The sequence below is a fragment of the Labeo rohita genome, chromosome 18, assembly GCF_022985175.1.
Source record: "Labeo rohita strain BAU-BD-2019 chromosome 18, IGBB_LRoh.1.0, whole genome shotgun sequence".
Lineage (NCBI taxonomy): Eukaryota > Metazoa > Chordata > Actinopteri > Cypriniformes > Cyprinidae > Labeo > Labeo rohita.
The window spans coordinates 31,352,781-31,374,012 of record NC_066886.1 but is presented as its reverse complement, the minus strand read 5'-3'; the positions used below and the strand labels follow the sequence as shown (position 1 = coordinate 31,374,012).

The 21,232-nt window shown below is 35.6% G+C and overlaps 1 protein-coding gene across 1 annotated transcript in view; it reads right to left on the bottom strand.

Annotated features, from left to right (window-relative positions):
- The window catches only part of cntn5 (contactin 5), a 316,602-nt gene that overhangs the window by 76,025 nt on the left and 219,345 nt on the right, over window positions 1–21,232 (bottom strand). The window contains 2 exon segments of the mRNA XM_051135268.1: window positions 7,052–7,233; window positions 12,395–12,497. Coding sequence (XP_050991225.1) covers window positions 7,052–7,233; window positions 12,395–12,497 — 285 coding nt within the window.

Here is a 21,232-nt window from a genome sequence, read left to right as displayed (position 1 = left end):
AATTTAAATACTTTTTAATCTCAAATGCACTTCTTGTCTTGCTCTGCCTGAACTCTGTGTATTCTGGCTCAAGACAGTTAGGGTATGTCAGAAAACTCCAATTGTATTTTCTCTCTCAACTTCAAAAATGATTTCAAAATCATCCTACATCACTGCAGAAGCACCGACCCAGTCTTTGCAAAGTGAACATGCAAAGAAGATCAAACACCCTTAACAAAAAAGGTAAAACAGCGATATAGGATGATTTTGAAGTTAAGGGAGAAAATACGATCAGTGTTTTTTTGACATACCCTAACTGGGAGAGCAAGACAAGACGAGCATTTGACATTAAAAAGTATATAAATTGTATTGTTTTTATGAAAATAACCAATTGTTTCACTAGATAAGACCCTTCTTCCTTGGCTGGGATTGTTTACAACTGCATTTGGGATCGTTTGAAGCCGCATTTAAACTGCATTTTGGAAGTTCAAACTCGGGGCACCATATCAGTCCATTATATGGAGAAAAATCCTGAAATGTTTTCCTAAAAAACTTATTATTATTACTACTACTACATTTAGGCTACATATGCCTTTAGAAAAAAGCTTTTATCCAATACAACAAAAGAGGAACAAATTAGTCAAAAGCCAGTCATAACACAATGAAAAACAGGTTTATTATATAATAATAATAATAAGCGTGCGCACAGATTATGTATTTGTAGGTACGGATTCAAAAACTGAAGGTATGGTTTACAAAATCTGAGCGCACAGATTGGAAATGTGTGGGTATGGTTAATTAATCCGTGGGCTTGATTTGTTAAACCGAGGGAATAGTTTAAGAATTTGTGAGTACGGTTTACAAACTGAGAGGAAGAATTGCAAAACTGTCACCATGGATTGAAATTGTGTTTTCTCGTACAGGTGACTTCTCAGGCTCTGTACCGACTAACATTTGTTCTTTTTTTTTGTTTTTTTATTGTTGAAGAGTGTTGAACTTTCTTCTTCTGTGTTCTATACAGACGTGAATTTACTTTTACTTTAGCCTGAGGCTTTTGGTTTGAAAAGGCTTTTATTTTGCCAAAAATAGAACTTTGTATATTAACAAACAAACAAGCAAGCCCAGCCCAGATTTAAAGAGTAACGCAAAAGTAATGCAATGCATTACTTTTCTTAAAAAGTAACGTAATTAGTTACTTTTTTAGGGAGTACGCACAATTGACACTCTGTTTCAAGATGCACTTTACTGGTCACCATTTGCTTAGCAGTAAAGATAATGGGAGGAGTAATGTAATATCATATTCTTTTTAGCACAAATCAGTTAGCCAACACATGGCAGCAGGTCATCTGTCTATTCAAATATCACTTCCCGTGAGGTATCTAGCCACTTTGTATAATTAACAAAGCATCTTGTGTCAATTTCACAAGGTTGAGAGAAAAGGAGAGAGGAAAGGTGTGAGTAACCTCCGGCAATGGCATGGGCTCCTTGAGTTACAGCTCTTGGACATGGTAATAAAACTTACTGCCTCCCTCCATTCACACCACCATTTCTCACTCCAGACCTACAGCCTGGACAATAACGGCAAGCCACAGCCTTGAGGAGGATGCACACCCTGCCCGTCGGCAGCCCCCGACTCGTTGCTCACTCAGGACACGCATGCCGATCTACGGCTGCTGCATGTGACATATAATTCACACGAGCTGCGGCAGACAGCTAACCTACTCTGAGAGAGAAGCTTGCTCAAGGCAAGCCTTCAGTCACATCTGTCAAGACAAAAGGGGCTTGCAGACTGAATTGGGTGTGTGCTAATTGTAAGAGCAGACATGTGTGCAATACAGTATGCAGGTAAAGACCGTAGCTGTGTGACTTCCTCCAGTGTGACTTCCTCCTGTGTGACATTTTCAAGTTTGACAGTGGATTAAAATTTGACAAAAGTAATTAGTAACAAAAATATGCCAATTTTTGATAGCAAACATCTCTTAGATCTCTTAAACCAATTTAAAATGTACTAAACATTTGTAGCATTTGTAGCATGTATGCTGACCTCTACATACTATAGTAGTTCACAACTTCATTCATCATGAAATAACTTTTTTTTTCTTTTTTTTCCAGCACTTATTTAACAGGTGTTGATTTGGGTGGTCATCTGTTCACTATAGTTAAAAAATAAACGGTCAGAGTTAATCCATAAATGATCAGGATGGACTGGGAAAGGACTTCTCCTTTGGAGTGTTTCTTTATTGTACAATGCACATTTCTTAATATTATGCCTAAAATGTGTTTAATATCCCTGTGAATAAGGATTTTATGATCTCTGTATAATATCATTCTTTAAATGCAAGTTGCAATAGTTCCACTTTAGCACAATCAAATTTACTTCAGTATATCTTTAGTTGTACTTTAGCACTACATCCACACAATTAAAGTACATTAAGCACAAACTTTGTTGATCCAATTAATTATTAAACGTAAATATGTAATTGTTTTTTTTTTTTTTTTCCCACTACGACCTGACTAAGGTTCACACTTGACCCACAATATTCACGTGTGAGCACTTCATGCCTTTGTTACCAGGAAGTGGAGGTTACAAGTCACCCCGACTGGATGAAATAATAGTCTGAAGCTTAAAGGGGTCATCGGATGCCCATTTTCCACAAAATGATATGATTCTTTAGGGTCTTAATGAAAAGTCTACTTTGGTTAAAAATTCTCAGTGGTAGTGTAAAACAACACCCCTTTTACCTTGCCAAAATCAGCTCTGCAAAAATCATCCTGTTCTGGTCGAGGTTGCTTTAAATGTTAATGAGCTCTGCTTGCCCCGCCCCTCTCTTCTCTCTGTGGAGTGACAAGTTGTAAAGTTGTGAAGTAACTACGTAACTATACGTACAGTAGTAACTAATGTAACTATAGTGACATCCAGACCATATCGTTATGTTTACTGTACGCTTGCCATCTGCCACTTTAAATATGTAAGCTCTTTTGAGTACATTCTAAATGACTGTCAACAATGTTTTTATCTTTTATCACCTGCAAAAATTGCTCTGAAATAGCTTACAACAATATTGTTCCTCTGTGTCATTTTCATTTTAGCTGTAGTGTGGATTTTGCTATTCTCATAGTATTAGAACAATGGCTAAAACTTTATAATTATCCTTATACTTATTGTTTGTGGTTGTAGATGCTGAATTGCATTTTATGAATAACCAAAGCCATTGGTTTCCTGCAGTTAAAAATCTTCTTTACTGTTGTACTGAAGAAGAAAAAAGTCACCTACATCCTGGATGGTCTTAGGATGAGTAAATTAACAGCACATTTTCATTTTTGGGTGAACTAACCCTTTATCACTTCTACTCTGAAGTACTTTAAGATTCATGAAGAGTGGCAGGACAGTTCATCACACGCATATACTAAACTACTGACAGCAGAGAGAACACAATAAAAGTATATTTGGACATTGTTGTGACGGATAAGACAAACAGCTGTTGTTTTGTCAAGCTTTGTTCAGCAAGACTGTGTGATGAATCATAGATCCCAGTGACAGTCTTACACCTCTTAAAACCAGGTTTTCATAAAATCACTGGGACACCGCATTCATCTTGTGGCTCGCTGATACACTTACTTTTATGACATAACACACTTCATCTAAGTCACAAACCCTATCGAACGGATAAGGAGAGAGGATTCTGTGAAAGATGAATGGTGGTCCTGGACGCCCGTATTAGGCCCCCGTCAAAGCTACGGTGGGTCAGGGGAAATATGTGGGTCAGAAGAATATAGCCTTTTCAGCTACGCAAGCAAGAATAATGATAGAATAGCCTCTAAAATTTAATTGGACAAAAGTCTTCTGAGGACAGAGTCATTTTGTCCTCGCTAAACTTTGACAAAAATGTAAGCTGGCCAACTTTGCTTAAATTTATACGTTCTGTCATAAAGGCCAGTCAGAATTATGCCAAGGAGAGCGAGAGTATGCCCAGTGGAATAATTTATGAAGGAACCTAATCAGAGATGGACCCATCGGATCCTGTTCCCACACTACTGCAATGCATTACTCCATAGTTGTTTTTTACAGATAGCTCTTATAAAACCAGATTTTTACATTTTCAGAAGAGAGTTGTGCTCGTCCACCCAAAACAAGGGTGTTCTGGGTGGCTGTGAAAGCATTGCTAAAAGGTTCTGTGATGTGGATGGATGTTATAATGGAGTAGGGGTCTTCAACCCTGCTACTGGAGACTGACTGTCCCACAGAGTTTTGCTCCAACCCTAATCAAACCAACTGTGAACCAGCTAATCTATGCTTGAAAATCATAGTGTGGTGTGTTGAACAATGTTGGAAAGTTTCTGCAATAGTCTGGTCCAGGGATCGGCAACTCCAGTCCTGGAAGCCCACTGTCCTGTGGAGTTTAGCTCCATCCTTAATATAGGACACCTCCCTGTAGTTTTCTAGTAATCCTGAAAACATTGGTTAAGGTATGTTAGATTGAGTATAGAGCTGCAGGACAGTGGCCCTACATGACCTCACTGGCTCACAACTGGTTTAGATAGTCCGATCACACTATGAAATAGCACATCTCCTTCCATAAACCAGACAATTTGAGCTATCGTTCATGTCTGTAGGATAAACTTGCCTTGCCTTACACCATTATCAATCCCCCACTTGCTCATTTATTCATTTAGCAGATGTTTTTGTCACAACTTACAAATGAGTAGTGATTCATCCTGCTCATTCTGTTTCTCTTATCATATATATTGCAGACCAAAATAATACATAACTTTCAGCAATGATTTATTTTAAGGATTGATTCTCAGTATTAACTAGCATGCATATTACTAGCATACTGGCTATTTATTAGTACTTCTAAAGCATATATTAATGCCTTTTTCTGCATGAATATATTTTAGATGACCCTTAAAGAGGTCATCAAATGCAAAGTTCACTTTTACATGCTGTTTGAACATTAATGTGTGTTGGCTGTGTATGTACAAATCTACCCTATAATGATAAAAAAATCCATACAGTGGTTTTTAATTAATCTGTAAAAATAGTATCCCCTTTCTCAAATTGAGCCATTCTCAGATGCCTGTTGGTGTGGCTCAATCTTCGACTGAGCAATTGAAGTGTTGTGTTGCTGGATGTAGTAATGAACATAGTGGTCGTCACAGAGCACATTAACAATTAATGCAACCTCAACCAGAACAGGATGATTTTGGCAATGTAAAAAGGGTGTTGTTTTACAAAACCATTGAGAATTTTTAGCCGAAGTATATTATAGACTTTTCATTAAGACCCTAAAGAATCATATTAACTTGTGAAAAATGGGCATCCGATGACCCCTTTAACCCTTAAATGCATACCTCGGGACGTCATTTACTATCCTCTCCCTTCTTATTTTTTTTTAAGTTTGACATCAGCTTTCTTAGTATTGCTCAGTCGCTAGAGACCCGAGGTAATAGTGTAAGTATATTTTCGTGCGCAAAAGTATGTAAATGTCTGATGACTAAATACATGAAATTCACCTTTAATCCTTGAGGTGGCACTGTTTGATAGACATTAATGACGTGATGTTTCACTCGTAATTATCGCAGACATAAACAAAAGAATATCATCAGCAAAAATTAAATTGGTTTGAATGGCTTTACTGCAGAGCAATTACTGTATGCAGTAAACTATAAACTGTTATTTGATGGTGGATGTGGTGAATAAGCTGCCAGCAATCAAATTGTTGATTTTGAAGTCAGTGAAAACAATAGTTGCAAATATGGTTGAGATCGTGAATATGAGCCAGATGTTGAATATACTGTGGAAGTGTGCTCTGACGATGACGGCGATGGTACAATCATCTGCTCAAACTGAACCCTTCTAAATTTCACAAGGTAACGAAATAGGCTCTATTTTATTAGAATTAGGCTTCTTCTGTAATTGTTCTTAAAATATCAAGAAATTTGTTTTTTTTTTTTTGCTATTTCAGAAGTTAGAGATCCCTCCGTGCTGGATATATAGGCCTGGGTCGCTAAACACCTGAATATGTAATAATGATTGGCGAAACAGTCATGCATTTAAGGGTTAATCCAACCCCATACCTAAACTTGAAAAACTACCGTACTAACTATTAAATCAAATAGTTCAAATTAGGAGTTTATTGAGATAGAAGTCATAGTTAAAGGGATAGTTCACCCAAAAATGAAAACTACCCCATGACTTCCTTTCCCACAAGCCATCATAGGTGTATATGACTTTCTTCTTTCAGATAATACAACTTCAGTTATATTAAAAAAAATGTCCTGACTTTATAATGGCATTGAATGGCTGTTGAGATTTTGAAGTCCAGTAAAGTGCAGCCACCCATAATAAAAAGTACTCCACATAGGGTTAATAAAGGCCTTCTGAAGTGAATTGATGCCGTAAGTCACAGTGATTCAGCAAATGATGTACGATATAGATGTAGCGTAAGCTCCGGTGAGAATATGCTAGTCTTGTGAGAACCAAGTTTTGTTTACAGCTGAGGAAAATCAGTCTCCTCTTGGCTTATACTGAACTCCTCCAACATTTTTCTTTACAAATCCTCATTTTTTTTTTTATGTTGTGACCGGTGTTTTTTTTTTTTGCTCTCTCCACTGTTCTTATGCATTGGGCACTTCCATGTTTGTCAACACATTTGTCAACGTGTTCACCTACATCCTACATCATCTGCTGGAATGCAACTCTCTCGTGAAAACGCGTACAGTTTATGGAGTTTTAAATATGGATATATTTTTCTTGAACAAACACACTTTTTATGATGACTGGGTGCACTTTATTTTGCTTCAAAATCTCAACAACCATTCACTGCCATTATAAAGCCTGGAAGATCCAGGGCAGTTTTAATTCAACTCCGACTGTATTCGTCTGAAAGGAGAAAGTCATATACACCTAGGATGGCTTGAGGGTGAGTAAATCATGGGGTATTTGTAATTTTTGGGTGAATTATCCCTTTAGTTAATAGCGAGAACTGGACCTTAAAAAAATCAAATGTCTGCAAACTTTCCGTTTTAATGATCTGGTTGCACAGTTTCTCAGAAACAGATCTGTACTCACTGTAGACCTGTAGGTGTCCTCTGAACGCAGTGCCTCCTCTTGTGTTCTCAGCTTTACACTCGTAACTCCCAGAATCCTCTAGCTGGATGTTGGGGATCTCGAGAACAGCCTGTGATTTGCGCAGACGGGCTTTTTTGGGGATGTTCCCACTCATCTTTCTCCAGGTGATAGTGGGGACAGGACTGAAACATAAAGTGTATATATATAAATATTTAAAGCAGTAATATAAAGCAGTAATATATATATATATATATATATATATATATATATAGGCTTCGATGTATAGGTTTCTACCTAAGTAATTCTGATTGGGCTGTGTCGAGAGCATTCACAATATCATTATCTCATTTTTGACCGAAATGGCTTTTATGGAGTTTTGCATCTAAACTCTTAACTGGTAATATATATATATATATAGATATAGATATTAACCAGCATGACTTTGGCTCAAAATTTAGTGTGACTTCAGGGCGGAACTGTTTGTTTTGTCCAACTGCAGCTGAAGTGTGTGTATAGAAAACCTTTTCAAAAACAAAACCTGTCGTTATTTTTGCAATAGAGCCTTTTTTCCCCAAAATATCTGTAGTATTTATTTTCTCCACTGAAGAAAAAAAGGAGGCGTTCTAAGCCAAAGAGTGTCAAAGCGTTCTTTACTTTGATATGAATCACAACATTACAACGTTTTATTTAAAGCAAAAGTGTTTGATAGTCAGAACAAAAGGTACAAGATTGTGTATTTAACATGTTTTATGAGTCAATAAATCTTATGAAGCTTTGCAAATCACAGTCAAATCAAAACATCTGTTATCCATTGACTTTTTGTAAGTGTGAAAACAATATAATTTAAATTGTTGTAAAATATTCAAATATGCTTTTACCTGATTAGATTAATTTGCAGTGCTTCATGGAAGTGGATGAATACAAAAATTCGCAAGGTTTCAAAGGTAACTGCAACCTCTCTGATTGGTAGACGAGCTCTTCGGGAGGTAGAGTATTTCCTACTAGGAATTTGCCTTTCACACAAATTTTTTATTTTTTTTATTTTATTTTTAAAAAATGCTGAAATCACTGTGACTTGTGGCTTTTACAGAAGCACAAATCATCACCTAACAACATCATGAAACCCAGCTGTTGTGATCCAATCTACCTAGCGATGCTAGAGGTGTTAAAAGTACGTACATCATCTAAAAAAAAAATTCCTTTGTAAAAGCAGTTCCTTTATCTCTGCCCAAAACATGTATCTGTGCTAATTTGTAAAGCTGATACCGTGGTCTTTTTGAAAGTACGAACAGGACAATCTGATATGGCAGCACTCTGTAAGTGGCTGTGTAGTGGGTAACACAATAAACGTCTAGATAGCTGTGTAGATAAGCAGTATTTGTACACTGCCATCCATCCCGATTTGTGGCTGCAGCGGGCGTGTGATATGACCTCCTAGGTGCGGCGCCCGCGCGTAGATAACCCGCTCTATCAGACACGATCAGCACTGCTACATGGTGACAGCTCCATTTCACAGCTTTCCAACGATGGAAATGTGACGCCGAGGAAAACCCCGACACTGGCATCAATCATCCGCAGGCCCTTCGATAAAAACTTCACATTTCTGAGTCCTTTTGTCCCTCTACATCCGCTTAAATCGTACAAGGACATTTATCCACACAGGATGAAATTTCTGTCCTGTCAATTTAAATTACGACGGCTCTAATAAAACTCATGGGATTGTTTAATTTGTAGAACAAACATTTAGTATTAAGTGATTTTGTAAATTCAGAGAAATGTGTGTATAGTTTTTGTATATATCTCATATCATCACTAATGCAAGTTCTGGTTTTGAATGATCTAAAAAAAAAAAAAAAAAAAAAAAAAAAGTTAATCTTTATTTTTTTATTTTTGATAAATTTATTATTTGATACATCATGCTTTTATGGCTCATAAACTATAATATAGACGAAACTGAGCAAAAATATGCAATTTGTGCAGTTGCTTATATATATAATATATATATATATATATATAATTTTATCTTACTTTTTATAAATATATATATATATAATATATATATATATATATATATATATATATATATATATATATTTCTAAAAAGTAAGATAAAATTCTGATTGCTTCTTAACAGAATAGCATACTACCAACGTATGCATATAAGTTGACACTCTATATTTACCAACAAATTCCCTAGTAAAAAAGCGTATGCCATAATTTATTTTAGAATTATTTATTTCATACTTAGTATACTTCAAATCTATTAACATATTTATTGACATGCCACTTAAGACTTACTGATATAAAATTAAAATGTAAGTTTATTTGGAGTATTTCTTTACTGCACAATGCACATTTCTTAATATTATGTCTATGTGTTGTAATATCACTGTTAATAAGGACTGTATGATCTCTGTATAATATCAGTCTTTAAATGCAAGATATTTAAAGTGCAATAGTTGCATTTTATAAAAATCAAATTAAAATATTTAAGCAGACTTTAGCATGCTTTAACTATACCTGTTTAGTATATCAAAGTTTTTTTTTTTTTTTTTTGTTATTAAACACATAAATATGTAAATGTATCTGTAGTAAACATAGCACTAAATTTAATTAGTGGGCTAATTTAAGTTAATTTTAAGGTTATTAAAATGTGAAATCAAATCATTTCAATCAAAAATTAATTCCCTTCTAAAATGCACAAAAACACTCCACTAAATTCTTATGAGCAAAAATTGCCATTCATATTGTTTGTCTAACCCTGAAAATGTTCAAGAGCAAATCATTTGAATAGAAAATTTCATAACAAAATATCTAACCATGATTTCTTAAGTGGTGTGAGAACCATCCAGAAAAGGTTATACCTTCAACAAAATGCCAGCATGCGTGAAAGCGGCCTCACTTGTAGCCCCGGTAACATTTTCGGCACCAGACCCATTCCCCATTATAAGCTGGCAGTTTGCCTTTGAAAGTGTACGGTACAATGCCGCCTCTGAAAAGCATCCCTGCAGACATTTCAGGCAGACCGCCCGCGCCATTGACAATAAACGTTCTAGCCTTTTCCCCGAACACAATGCCAAGCCCTTAGTCGCCCTGACTGTTAGGTTGTCATACATACTGAGTGACAGCGTGAGACTAAAAGTGATTCTTAGTTCAGTTTAGTTCATTATAAAGAATGGCATTTTCTAATAGCATGCACTGATAAATCATTTATTTGTGGGTAAGTAGGATGAGGCCTAAAGTTCACCAGGGGACTCTCTATCGCCTCTAAATGAGCTGCGAGTGAAGGGAAAGGCCATTGGTGAGATCTCAGTGATTTCTCCATTCGCTAAGCAGCGAGCTAAGAGTCTGTAAGAGTCTGTAAAGTTTAATTGAACTAAGAGAGAGAAGCCAACAGGAATACATAGATTAATGTCTAGGTTTAAGTAATGACTTCTTATTCTAATGTGGATAATTAATTGTAAACGACATTTCCTCACAAAGGGGTCCTTGAAGGCACTGTAAACAATTACTGGGCCCTTAGAACAGTTTGGCTTAGAAGGTGTTTGCGCTTGATAGGCTTTGCATTTGAATTATTCATTACAAATAGCAAACGCAAATAGAATTACAGCACGATGATGCTGGATTATGTATTTAAAATGCAGAATTGCATTTCCTTTATGCAAAACGTACTATCAGTTCTGTTAAGGTACAAACTGAGAATCCCAAAGAAAATTCTACAGAGTGTAACCTGACAATGATGAAAAAATAAAAAGCAGAAAATAACAAAATGAATACATAAATATTAGTTAATAAACAAACAAATAAAAAAATGAATGGCATTAAAATATGCCAATGAATCCTTTTTTCTGCATGTGATAATATTTCATTTTAGCTTTTTCCCCCCTAAACAAAATAGAAAGGCAAAATAATGGTGTGTTTGTATGTATATAATCAGTTCTGTTAAGATGCAAACTGAGAATCCCAAAGAGAGAAAGAAAGAAAGAAACAAACAAACAAATAAATAAATATTTTTATTTTGTATTTTTTATATATTGCACAGTTAATTACGTATTTATATTGTAACTTTCTAATATAATTATTATTATATTATGTAATGCAAAATTTATTACATTTGACAATCAGAAGGCATCAAAAAACTGAAAGAAACTTGCACTGATTGATCTTGAAATATGTCAGTGACCTTGTTTTGTCTCAAGATGAACACCAGTAATGTTTTATTTTTCTAAGGAATGTTTATAAAAAAATTACTCCTGGCTTAGTCGAAGCCCTGTTTGTGAAACCAGCCCTCATTATTTTATCATTTTAAATCCAACAAACTGACTTTTTTCTTATGTGAAATGTTTTTTAAATGTTTTGAAAAGTTTGCTTGAAAATTGAATATCTCCTGATATTTTAATTCACCCCAAAAGATCTGCACATCAACCACTCAACTTTTTTAGATATTCACATCCAATTTATTTTTTTTTTCTAGAGAAACAGCTCAACATTAACACTCAAACACAAAAGCATGTTTTAAAGGAAGAAAAGATTAGCATATCATATGGCCGCCTTCATACAGCCTCTTATATATTTTCTCCAAACAAACTCAATATTATGCCAGCTATTTCTGCTCAAGGAGAAACAGAGAGCACTTTTCACATTATCTCTTTATGTGTAAGCGAGCGGCAGGCCACAGCAAGGCACATCTTGAGCATGTATGGAAAAAAATGCCTCCTTGTTCCATCATTTAAAGGCACTGTGCTGCGCTGACTGAACGTTGGAGTGCTTTTCTGCCTTGCGGCTGTGGGCCTTCACCGGGCCACTTTCATTTCTCACTGTGCTATCCTTGACCATATGTGAACACAGCAGATATTAAAAGCATCCTCCAAACAATGGCATGTGCAGACTCTCAAATCGCTCTCCTCCCTCGCAACCCTCGGCCCTCACCCTCAGCCGCCCTGTACAACTATTACGAGAATGTACAGCTCCCAGGGGCTGAATCTTGGTGCTGTTTCTACACCAATCACAGCGAAATTGCCACTATATCAGTTATGGCGCAGAGTTCAATACTTGTGGAGAGCTCATTTAACAGCAGAGCGGAGTTAGGAATAAAAATAGCTATTCTCCTGGTACCATCTAATCTCTGGAGGATGCATTCTACTCTCTATTCTGAAAAAAAAAGTGGTTTGACTGGTTAAATTGGTTGTAATTATGATTATTAATGATTCTAACAGCAAAAGAGGTGTTTCAAGGGGGCGATGGTGCGTGTTCTGCCTTTGTGTGATGGAAAGGCACCTTCAGGTGGCACAGTGTCGGGAAGCGGTCTGGGTGGGGGTGGGTTGATTATGCCAACATACTTACTTCCCAAGGGCAAAGCACTCCAGCCTCACTGTGACGCCTTTGGCTGCCAGTACCGTCTGGGGAAAATGCGCTTCAATTTTGGGCTCGTACTCCCCCATCACTCCTGAAAATACAAAAAAAGAAAACACACAAAAAGGTAAGTGCTAATTCACATACCACGCACTATAAAAAGTATCCAGTTTGCTGGTGATAGAAAAAGACTTTATAAATAAACTGCACTGGAAAACTTTCCAAGTTCAGGGTTTCAGTCAAGAAGGAAGCTAATTGGCAATCATCACCAGGTTTTCATTTTCAGTGTATTCTCTGCAGTTTAGCTTGCACATATTTTGTTTACTGTTAACTAAAAATAGAAATCGACTTTCATAGAAAATATGAGTCATTTAGCTGCTTTATGAGGTGACAGGCTACATTTCCCATCAATCTTTGTGACTCCATAATGTTTTGGCACCTGTCACATTGTGTTTGCATAAAGGTGTTAGCATCTAGCTAAAATCATTACCTACATCTGATGTAAGCAGTGTCTAGTGTACTTTCTATAAACTTGTACCCTGAGCGCTTCAAATTGCAAGTGTTACTATACCAGGTGAGCTACAGAGCAAGTTTACAACAATATATATATAGGGGAGTGGGGGCATAACCTAACACTTTTTGAATCTCTCAGTTCAGAGTATCATTTTTTTTTTTTTTTATCCACGCTATTTTCACACTTGTCTAGTACAAATATGTTGCTTTGTTTCATAATTACAGTGTGTACGTTTTTTGTTATTTACCTCAAAAGAAAGGAAGTGAAAAGTGACAACATGCCCCGTATGTGGGGTACACTGTAACATGTGGGCGGCGCGTTGTAACATGACCATATGACAGCTTAGAATGTTATCTGACTGAATGAAAAAAATATACACGACAAACTAAAATATTTTGTCAATAAGATAAAATAATGGCGTTTTTTAAGAATTAAAAAAAAATCTAATTTTTGAGGTTCACAATGAACACATCGCAACCATGTGTGGGACGGTTATGATCGCAAAACACAGCTATACAGTATAGTTGAAAACAATGTGCGCAAATAGATGAAACACATTCAGACATTCAGAAAAACACTCCCCTCCCTCCAAACACAGCTCTCATAGAACACGAGACACATAACTGGGTCGAAATGCTTTACATTTATTGAAATAATTTCTCAACATTAAACATTGATTGTCAGTCTTTATATTCACCTGTTTCTTGTGGTTTCTTTTTAAAAATCCATAAAAGTAAATAGTAAAAATTACATGGCTAATGTCATAGAATAGCATAGTTTAATTCAGCAGGGCAGATTGTAACGCAGTGTTACAACGTTCCCCATCAGCAGAACTGGAATATAAAACCGGTTGGTGTCTTCTGGTTTGCCAAGCATTAATAAACTATCTAAACTGATAAATAACAGATTGGAGATTAAAATAATAGCAGATTTGTCTAATTTTAAATGAATACTAAAAACAGATAAAAATCTTACTTCAGCCAGAAATGTATAATTTATATATATATATATATATATATATATATATATATATGTTGTGTCAAAATTAGCGTGTTAACGCAGGCGATTGATTTTTTTCATTTTAATGTCTTAAAAATATTTAACACAATTTACGCAGGGGTGGGGCTAGGTTTGGCCACCTCACCCACAACCACTAAAGAATCACGTTTATTTAGACGCAGAACGTAATAACGACCACATCAAACAGGAGACTTTTCAGACGCGTGCCCCAACGTCACGTCTTCGCCAGGCATGAGTCAAACGAGCGTGGAAATGGTACTGGTGATGAGGAGCTTCAGTAGAACATCAGTGAACTGCGGTAAGATGAGATGTTAGCCGTTTCTCAATATGCGTTCTTGTCTGTACTTGTGTTTTTGTGTACTTGTGAAGCATCATCAGTCGTCGCCCAAGTACTGTTCCAATTCAGAGTTCACATCTAGCCAAGTACAGTTCAAATCCCCGGATGTGTTCTTGCTCCCACCCTCCGGCAGTCATGTATCCCAGAATGCATTTCACACCAATCAGCGAGCGTTAATGGCATACATTTTTAAGAGCTGCTTGCACTTAGAATAAATGTACTAATATTTGAATCCATTGCGTTCATTCGAGTACTCAGCCGTGTGGCCAGAACACAACACACACACACTCATAGAAATCATACGGCCGCCTTTTATCTCTTTTGCAGTTTTTATTAACTAGGTGGCACTGATATATCTGCTAGATAAAGTAAACACACTATAGCTTGATCTCAGCCAGTTGATCATGTAAGTGAGCCACCGCTCTGTACATTTTGTGTTTATCTCAGATGTCTGTTCTACTCAAAAGTAAGTGCCCTGCGAACTTGAAATATTGCACCCTGATTATGAGTTGCAATGTGATTGCAATGAGCCATATACCGGTAGTTAGTAGTTAGTAACATAATCTAGGTTACTCATTTTAGGCAATGTATTCTGACTACTTTTTAGATTACTTTTTTATCTAACTTGTTTTGAACTTATCATTAAACATAGCATATTGATATAAATAAAAACAGAAAGCAAATATATTGCATATATACATCTTAAACTGCATTAAAAATTACATTAAACCAGGGTTTCTTTTTTTCTTAATGTATGAAATACAGTGGGTTTGTGAGTTGATAAAAACCCAATAATTAAATCATAAAAATGTAAAATAAACTATTTAAACACTAAAAATTGAAATAATTTTCCTGTTTACCATTTCAGTGTAACCATTAATCAACATCAGCAAAATGTAAACATGTGAACATGTGTTAAATTATTGAAATATTACCTTATTGCAAGTCAATATTTCATTTCCAAAGTGTTTGGATGACAAAAAAAAAAAAAAATAATAATTGACTGCCACTGTGTAAATAATATGTAATCAGGCAATATATAAGTATATAAGTAACTGTAATCTGATTATGATCAATAAAAAAATATACTCTAATTACGAGTACTTACATGTAATCAGTTACTACCAAACTCTGCATGCAGCATAACAGACTAAATACTCATATAATCATAATTAGAATACACACACTGCATTGTGTCAGCTTACTATCGGAGAGAAGAGAGGGTGAGCAAGCAAAGCTTGTATACGTGTCTCGATACTGCAGTGTGAGTACTGCAACTTTCACTTCTTTCAGTATCAAAATGTAATGAAAAATCTATATTTTTGACAACACTACCAGACACACATTCAGGGTGGTTTAGTAAAGCTCTTATGAAGTCTCCCCCATTTACACCTGGCACTGACTTGCGTTTTATATCCGGTAGAGATCTCATCGCACTTTATCTGTCCCTTAGCACCTGCAAATGTGGTTGTACTGATCCGATCAGTGCGTCCTGAGTGCATTTACACCTGCCTTTTAATGCAATCTGATTGTGATCCACTTGCTGAAGTGAACGGGCACGTTAAAGGCCTTTGAGTGATTTGATACCGTGATACGTTAGCTCTGCTACACCGGACTCTATGGGGCAGCACACCTCTAAATATCTCAGTTTGCAGGTGTTGGATCAGCACATTACTCACACCTTTTGCCCCTCTCACATGAAATTCCACCTTGGCATCTTCCCGGTTGCTTTTTGGAAGCCCGTACTCATTAATTAAAGCTTGTGACAGGAAACTTGTGCTTCCTGCGCGCTGGGCTCGTGTTTTATTTTTTCTTTCGGTTCATGTAGGTGCTTTGTAGGTTTAGTAGAGGCCTGAGGTGCTCTTATATGATGGATTACATCGCTCACGAGGACTCTATCGCCTGAAATATCCAGAGCAGCTGCTCTAGAACATTGACCTCACAATCAATAGTGCAACAACCCAAGACATTTTATAAATGCGACAACTCCACATATAGCAGTCCCAAAAATTTCAAGCCCACTTTAGCCACACTTAAATAGATGTCTTTGCATAATATAATATAATATAATACAAAAGTACAGAGCTTTGATCATAAACTAAGCATTTAAGTATCATCTTACTAGGACATATTATTGGGAAATATAGATTGACAACTGATATTTATTTTATGTAAGTAGTCGGTTATACTGTTACAAAGATCTCATTGATTTAGATTACAAAGCTATCAGAATTTCATTTTCAAATTTGGCCATATAAAATATCAGCGACTGCATATTGCATATTTTTGAATAAAACTGCAATGTTTTTTCCTCCTTTATGAGCGCCACATTTTCCTGTATCATATCATACTCTACGAGCCATAAAAACCTGATTTTTTTAATGATACTCAAAAAAAAAACAAAAAAAAACATGTTTTGTTAAAGGTTCAGTAAACTGTTTTATAAAACAGTATATATATATATATATATATATATATATATATATATATATATATATATATATATATATATACTGATATTAGATAAATAATCTAATATATATATATATATATATTAGATTATTTATCTAATCGCATTTATCAAGCATTACAAGGTTAAGGATGGGTGTGATTCTTAATGCATTAATAAATTCCATCTACTGTAGAAGAGTAAACAATCTTCTGGATTTACAATTTAGCACAACAAAGCTCGAGGGATCACAGCAAACAGGTGCCATGGTACAAGTAGATGCCTGTGACAAAGAGAGGGAATTCTCCACAGTAGCTCGCATGACAAGCTGCTAAACTAAATTATTTTGCAAGTACACTACAGAGGCCGCTGGGAAACGGGGCGAGAGAATTTGTCCTCAAAACAGCACCACGCTGGAGTCTAATTGATGTGCAGAATTTTGTGGAATGCAGAGGAATCTTGAATGGCTGCATTTCACTTCTGCAGTCTTAGCCGGAGGATACAGATCCTTTGTTTATTCATGCGGATGTTGTGAGGGACCATATATATCCATTTGCTGAGAGATATGTCAGCTGGCATTGAGTAAGTCTGCAATTACGAAGGGAAACACTCCCATTCAGGAGCCTAATTATCATTATCAGTCTTATTAAATGGGAAACTGGTGTATGAATTTTGCATGAGAAAGTATTTCTTTCCTTTCCGCACTTTGCAAAAATATAACAAATATTGCAAGTGTGCAATAATCTAAAACACGTTCCGACCACCCTTAGTGAAAAGCAAACATTATACAAAAAGGGATGCAGTTCACAAAGAAGATCCATTTCATGCTCTTTGACGCTTTAACAGCCCTCCAAAAACTGTCACTCATCTAGTATATTGAAGCATTATCACACAAGCAAGAGTTTGTTATGGCTGTGCATCAACAGTTCAATATAAAAATATATAAACAAATAAGAAGAACAAAACAGTGTCCTTAAGACTTTCTTGAGCCACAAATTCAGCATCTGCCATTAATAGTTCAAAAGATCTTAACCTCTATTACTAATTTGAAAAGGTCAAGTTACAACTGGCAATTACGACCATTTCTGGGAAGTTCTTGAAATAACATACACTCTTAAAAATAAAGCTGCTTTAAAGGGTTCTTCACAGCGATGCCATAGAAGAACCATTTTTGGTTCCACAAAGAACCATTCAGTCAAAGGTTCCTTAAAGAACCATTTCTTTCTTACCTTTTCATAATCTGATTCACTCATATGGTCACATGTTTCTTGAATGAATTAGCACTGTTGACTGAATCAGCTGAATGAATGATTAAGTGACTTACTCATGAAAAGGCACTTAATTTGTACCAAAATAAGTTGAGATTTTTGAAAGAATCATCTGAATGAATGATTCAGTGTCTCAGTCATGAAGTCAATTGTTTTATTCCTGAATGAATCAGTGTCTCTATGTATCAGCTGAATGAATGACCCAGTGGTTCATTCATAAAGACAGTCAAATGAATCAGCATTTTTCAGGGAGATGGTTATATGAACGATTCAGTGATTCACTCATATGGTCGCATGTTTCCTGAATAAATTAGCACTGTTGACTGAATCAGCTGAATAAATGATTCAGTGACTTACTCATGAAAAGGCACTTGATTTGTACCAAAAGAAGTCAGTATTTTTGAAAGAATCATCTGAATGAACGATTCAATGAGTCAGTCATAAAGTCAATTGTTTTATTCCTGAATGAATCAGTGTCTCTATGTATCTGTTGAATGAACGACCCAGTGGTTCACTCATAAAGACAACAGATTGTGCCATACCTGAACGAATCAGCATTTTTCAATGAATTGGTTAAGTTCAATGATCCAGTGATCCTTCCTAAATAACTTGGCGCTGTTGAATGAATCAGTTGAATGAATGATTCGATGACTTATTCAAAAAGGAAGCCACTTGTTTTGTTCCTGAATAAATCATTGTTGTAGTTGTTACGTACCCAAATGACTTTTTGAATTAACTGGATGAATGAATGATTCAAATGATTCACTTGGTATCACCTACTTGTGTAACAGTGTAACCTGCAGAAAGAGTCACTGAAATATCTTCATGATTAATGCATAGACTGGCAAAGATTTAAGCATCAGCAATTTTACAAGACTGCTTCTGAATGGTCATCAGCGGAGAAAGATGTTTTTTGCCCACAGACTGCTGTAGGCATGGCATCTACTGAATCAGGCCAGCAGGGACTAACTGCGGAAACTAACCAGCCAAACTCTGACCCCTTGCCTACAGCTGTAATCTACAGCACATTTATAGCCTATTTTATGATAGCAGTCCGTTTTCCCCAAACAACTTTTCAATTTCAATCTCAATCCCCTTACTTGTTACACATTTATGATTCCAAAGCAATCCCATGTGTATAATGAATTTGCAATATTATATTGGTTTATGCTGCAATGCATTTTCTGCGTATCCTATTTAGGGTCTAGAAGGGCTGAAATTGATAGGACTGAATTCTAGGCCAGCTGTGCCGAAACAAATACATGAGTCCTTTTTGTGTTGCGATGCCTGTTTTCCAGTCCCAATTTAATCCATTTATTAACATTGAATGGGGTAGTTTTCTGCAATGCAATTTTCCTTTGCTTTTGTTGTGCTATGCAGAACAATCACCTGATGAAAGTCTGGGCATCCATCAGACGTTTAAAGCTTTTACATCCAACTGCTAATGAAAAAATCCATTATTCCAATGCTGGGCTTCACATCTATCTTCTAATGACTAAACCAAAGCAAAAGTGCAAATTTAAAGCAAACCTAACTCCATGAGAAAATCTACATGGTAGCGCAAAAACTGTTAAAGGGTAAAAAAAAAAAAAAAAAAATCAATGGTATGTCATTCCAACCCTGTATTTTATTGTGTCATTTATTTTCAAATGGTTAAGTTCATTCTGCTCTTTTCCATACAAACAAAATGAACAATGACTAAAAGACATAATGAAGTTATCAAAAAGTACTTAATACAACAAATTTTGCACTATATTCCATGCCATCTAAAGCCAGTTGAATATAGACTTGTAACATAATACATGAATCATATAGTCTACTTTTATGATGCTTTCAGTGATTTATGAAGCTTGACAGCCCCATTACTTTTATTGTATGGACAAGAGCAATGCAAGCATTCAGCTAAACTTTTATTTTACCCAAAAGAAAAAGAAAAATCTCTCGACTGTGGAACGACATGAGGGTGAATAAATGATGACCACATATATATTTTTGGGTGAACTATTCCCTGAAGACAGAAACAAATGACTGTCAAGGTCCTCGTCATCCGTAACAAAAGAAAGCCTACAATTCAACTGTCAGAATGTTTAATGTGTGATCATGTGACCAATGCATCATCACAGGACCATTTCACTTCCCATTAAAATCATAATTATGAAAAGTGTCATATTACAATTCATTCTGTAGTCCACCGTGCACCTATTGGAGCATTCATATACATGCTTCGCACATGTCCACTCAATGTCTGAACACATCACTGAGGCATAACTTGTGAGACCTTTTTAAAAAAATTATTCCTGAAGGCCCAATAAATGTTTATCGTGACATCATGACGTGAACTGAAATGGCAGTTTGAGAGAAATGGCCATCATGAAAGGTCATTCTGATTTCTTGCTTAGTGTGGCGGGAGCTTCTAGAATAAATATTTGTTCCAGTCAGTGTCCTAATGCAGGGGTTTTCAAACGTTTTGATGAGATATTCCTCTGCTTTACTAAGGGAAACCCCTTACTAAAACATAAAAGCAGTTATACATTTTAATGTAGAAAGTCCTATTTATGCAGATATAATATTTGACAGCATTTTTAAAAATAAAATAATTTTATATTTAATTAAGTAATTAATTTTTTTCTTTAAAAAAAAATGCTGCAGGTGACAGTGACAAGAACCAAATCTGCAAATGATGATCCACAATATGTCACAAGGTTGAAGAGATAAAGACTTAGAAATAATTGTTTTGGATATTTCATTTTTAAAACTAAGGCTGACCAGCTTTTAAAACAGTAAAATATTAATATTATCAAATTCTGTAAAGTGTTAAAATAATGTGCACAGGCATATTTAATTAATAGATTACATTCATTTAATGTTTAATGTGACAGCCTTAAAAAAAAAACAACAACAACATTTTCCAAGGGTTATCATAGTACATTTGTGACTAATATACTAAGCTTCATTTGCATAGAAAAGCGGTGTGTTTGCACTAAAAGGATAGACACTGGCTTTATTTAAATATGACTGGCACACTACATCAAACAATTCCGTCACTCTTCTGAGTGTTCAAAAGTTGTATGCAGTTAATTACAAGAGTGACAACTGCATTGTACAACTCAATTAACTCTTGGAAAATTCAGCTAGTGACAACCACATTTATATAAAATTCAAATCATTTGTATGTACCCTGACTAAAAAAACTATATTAATGCAGTAATATTAGCCTCATGTGGACACTGACAGCTCATCA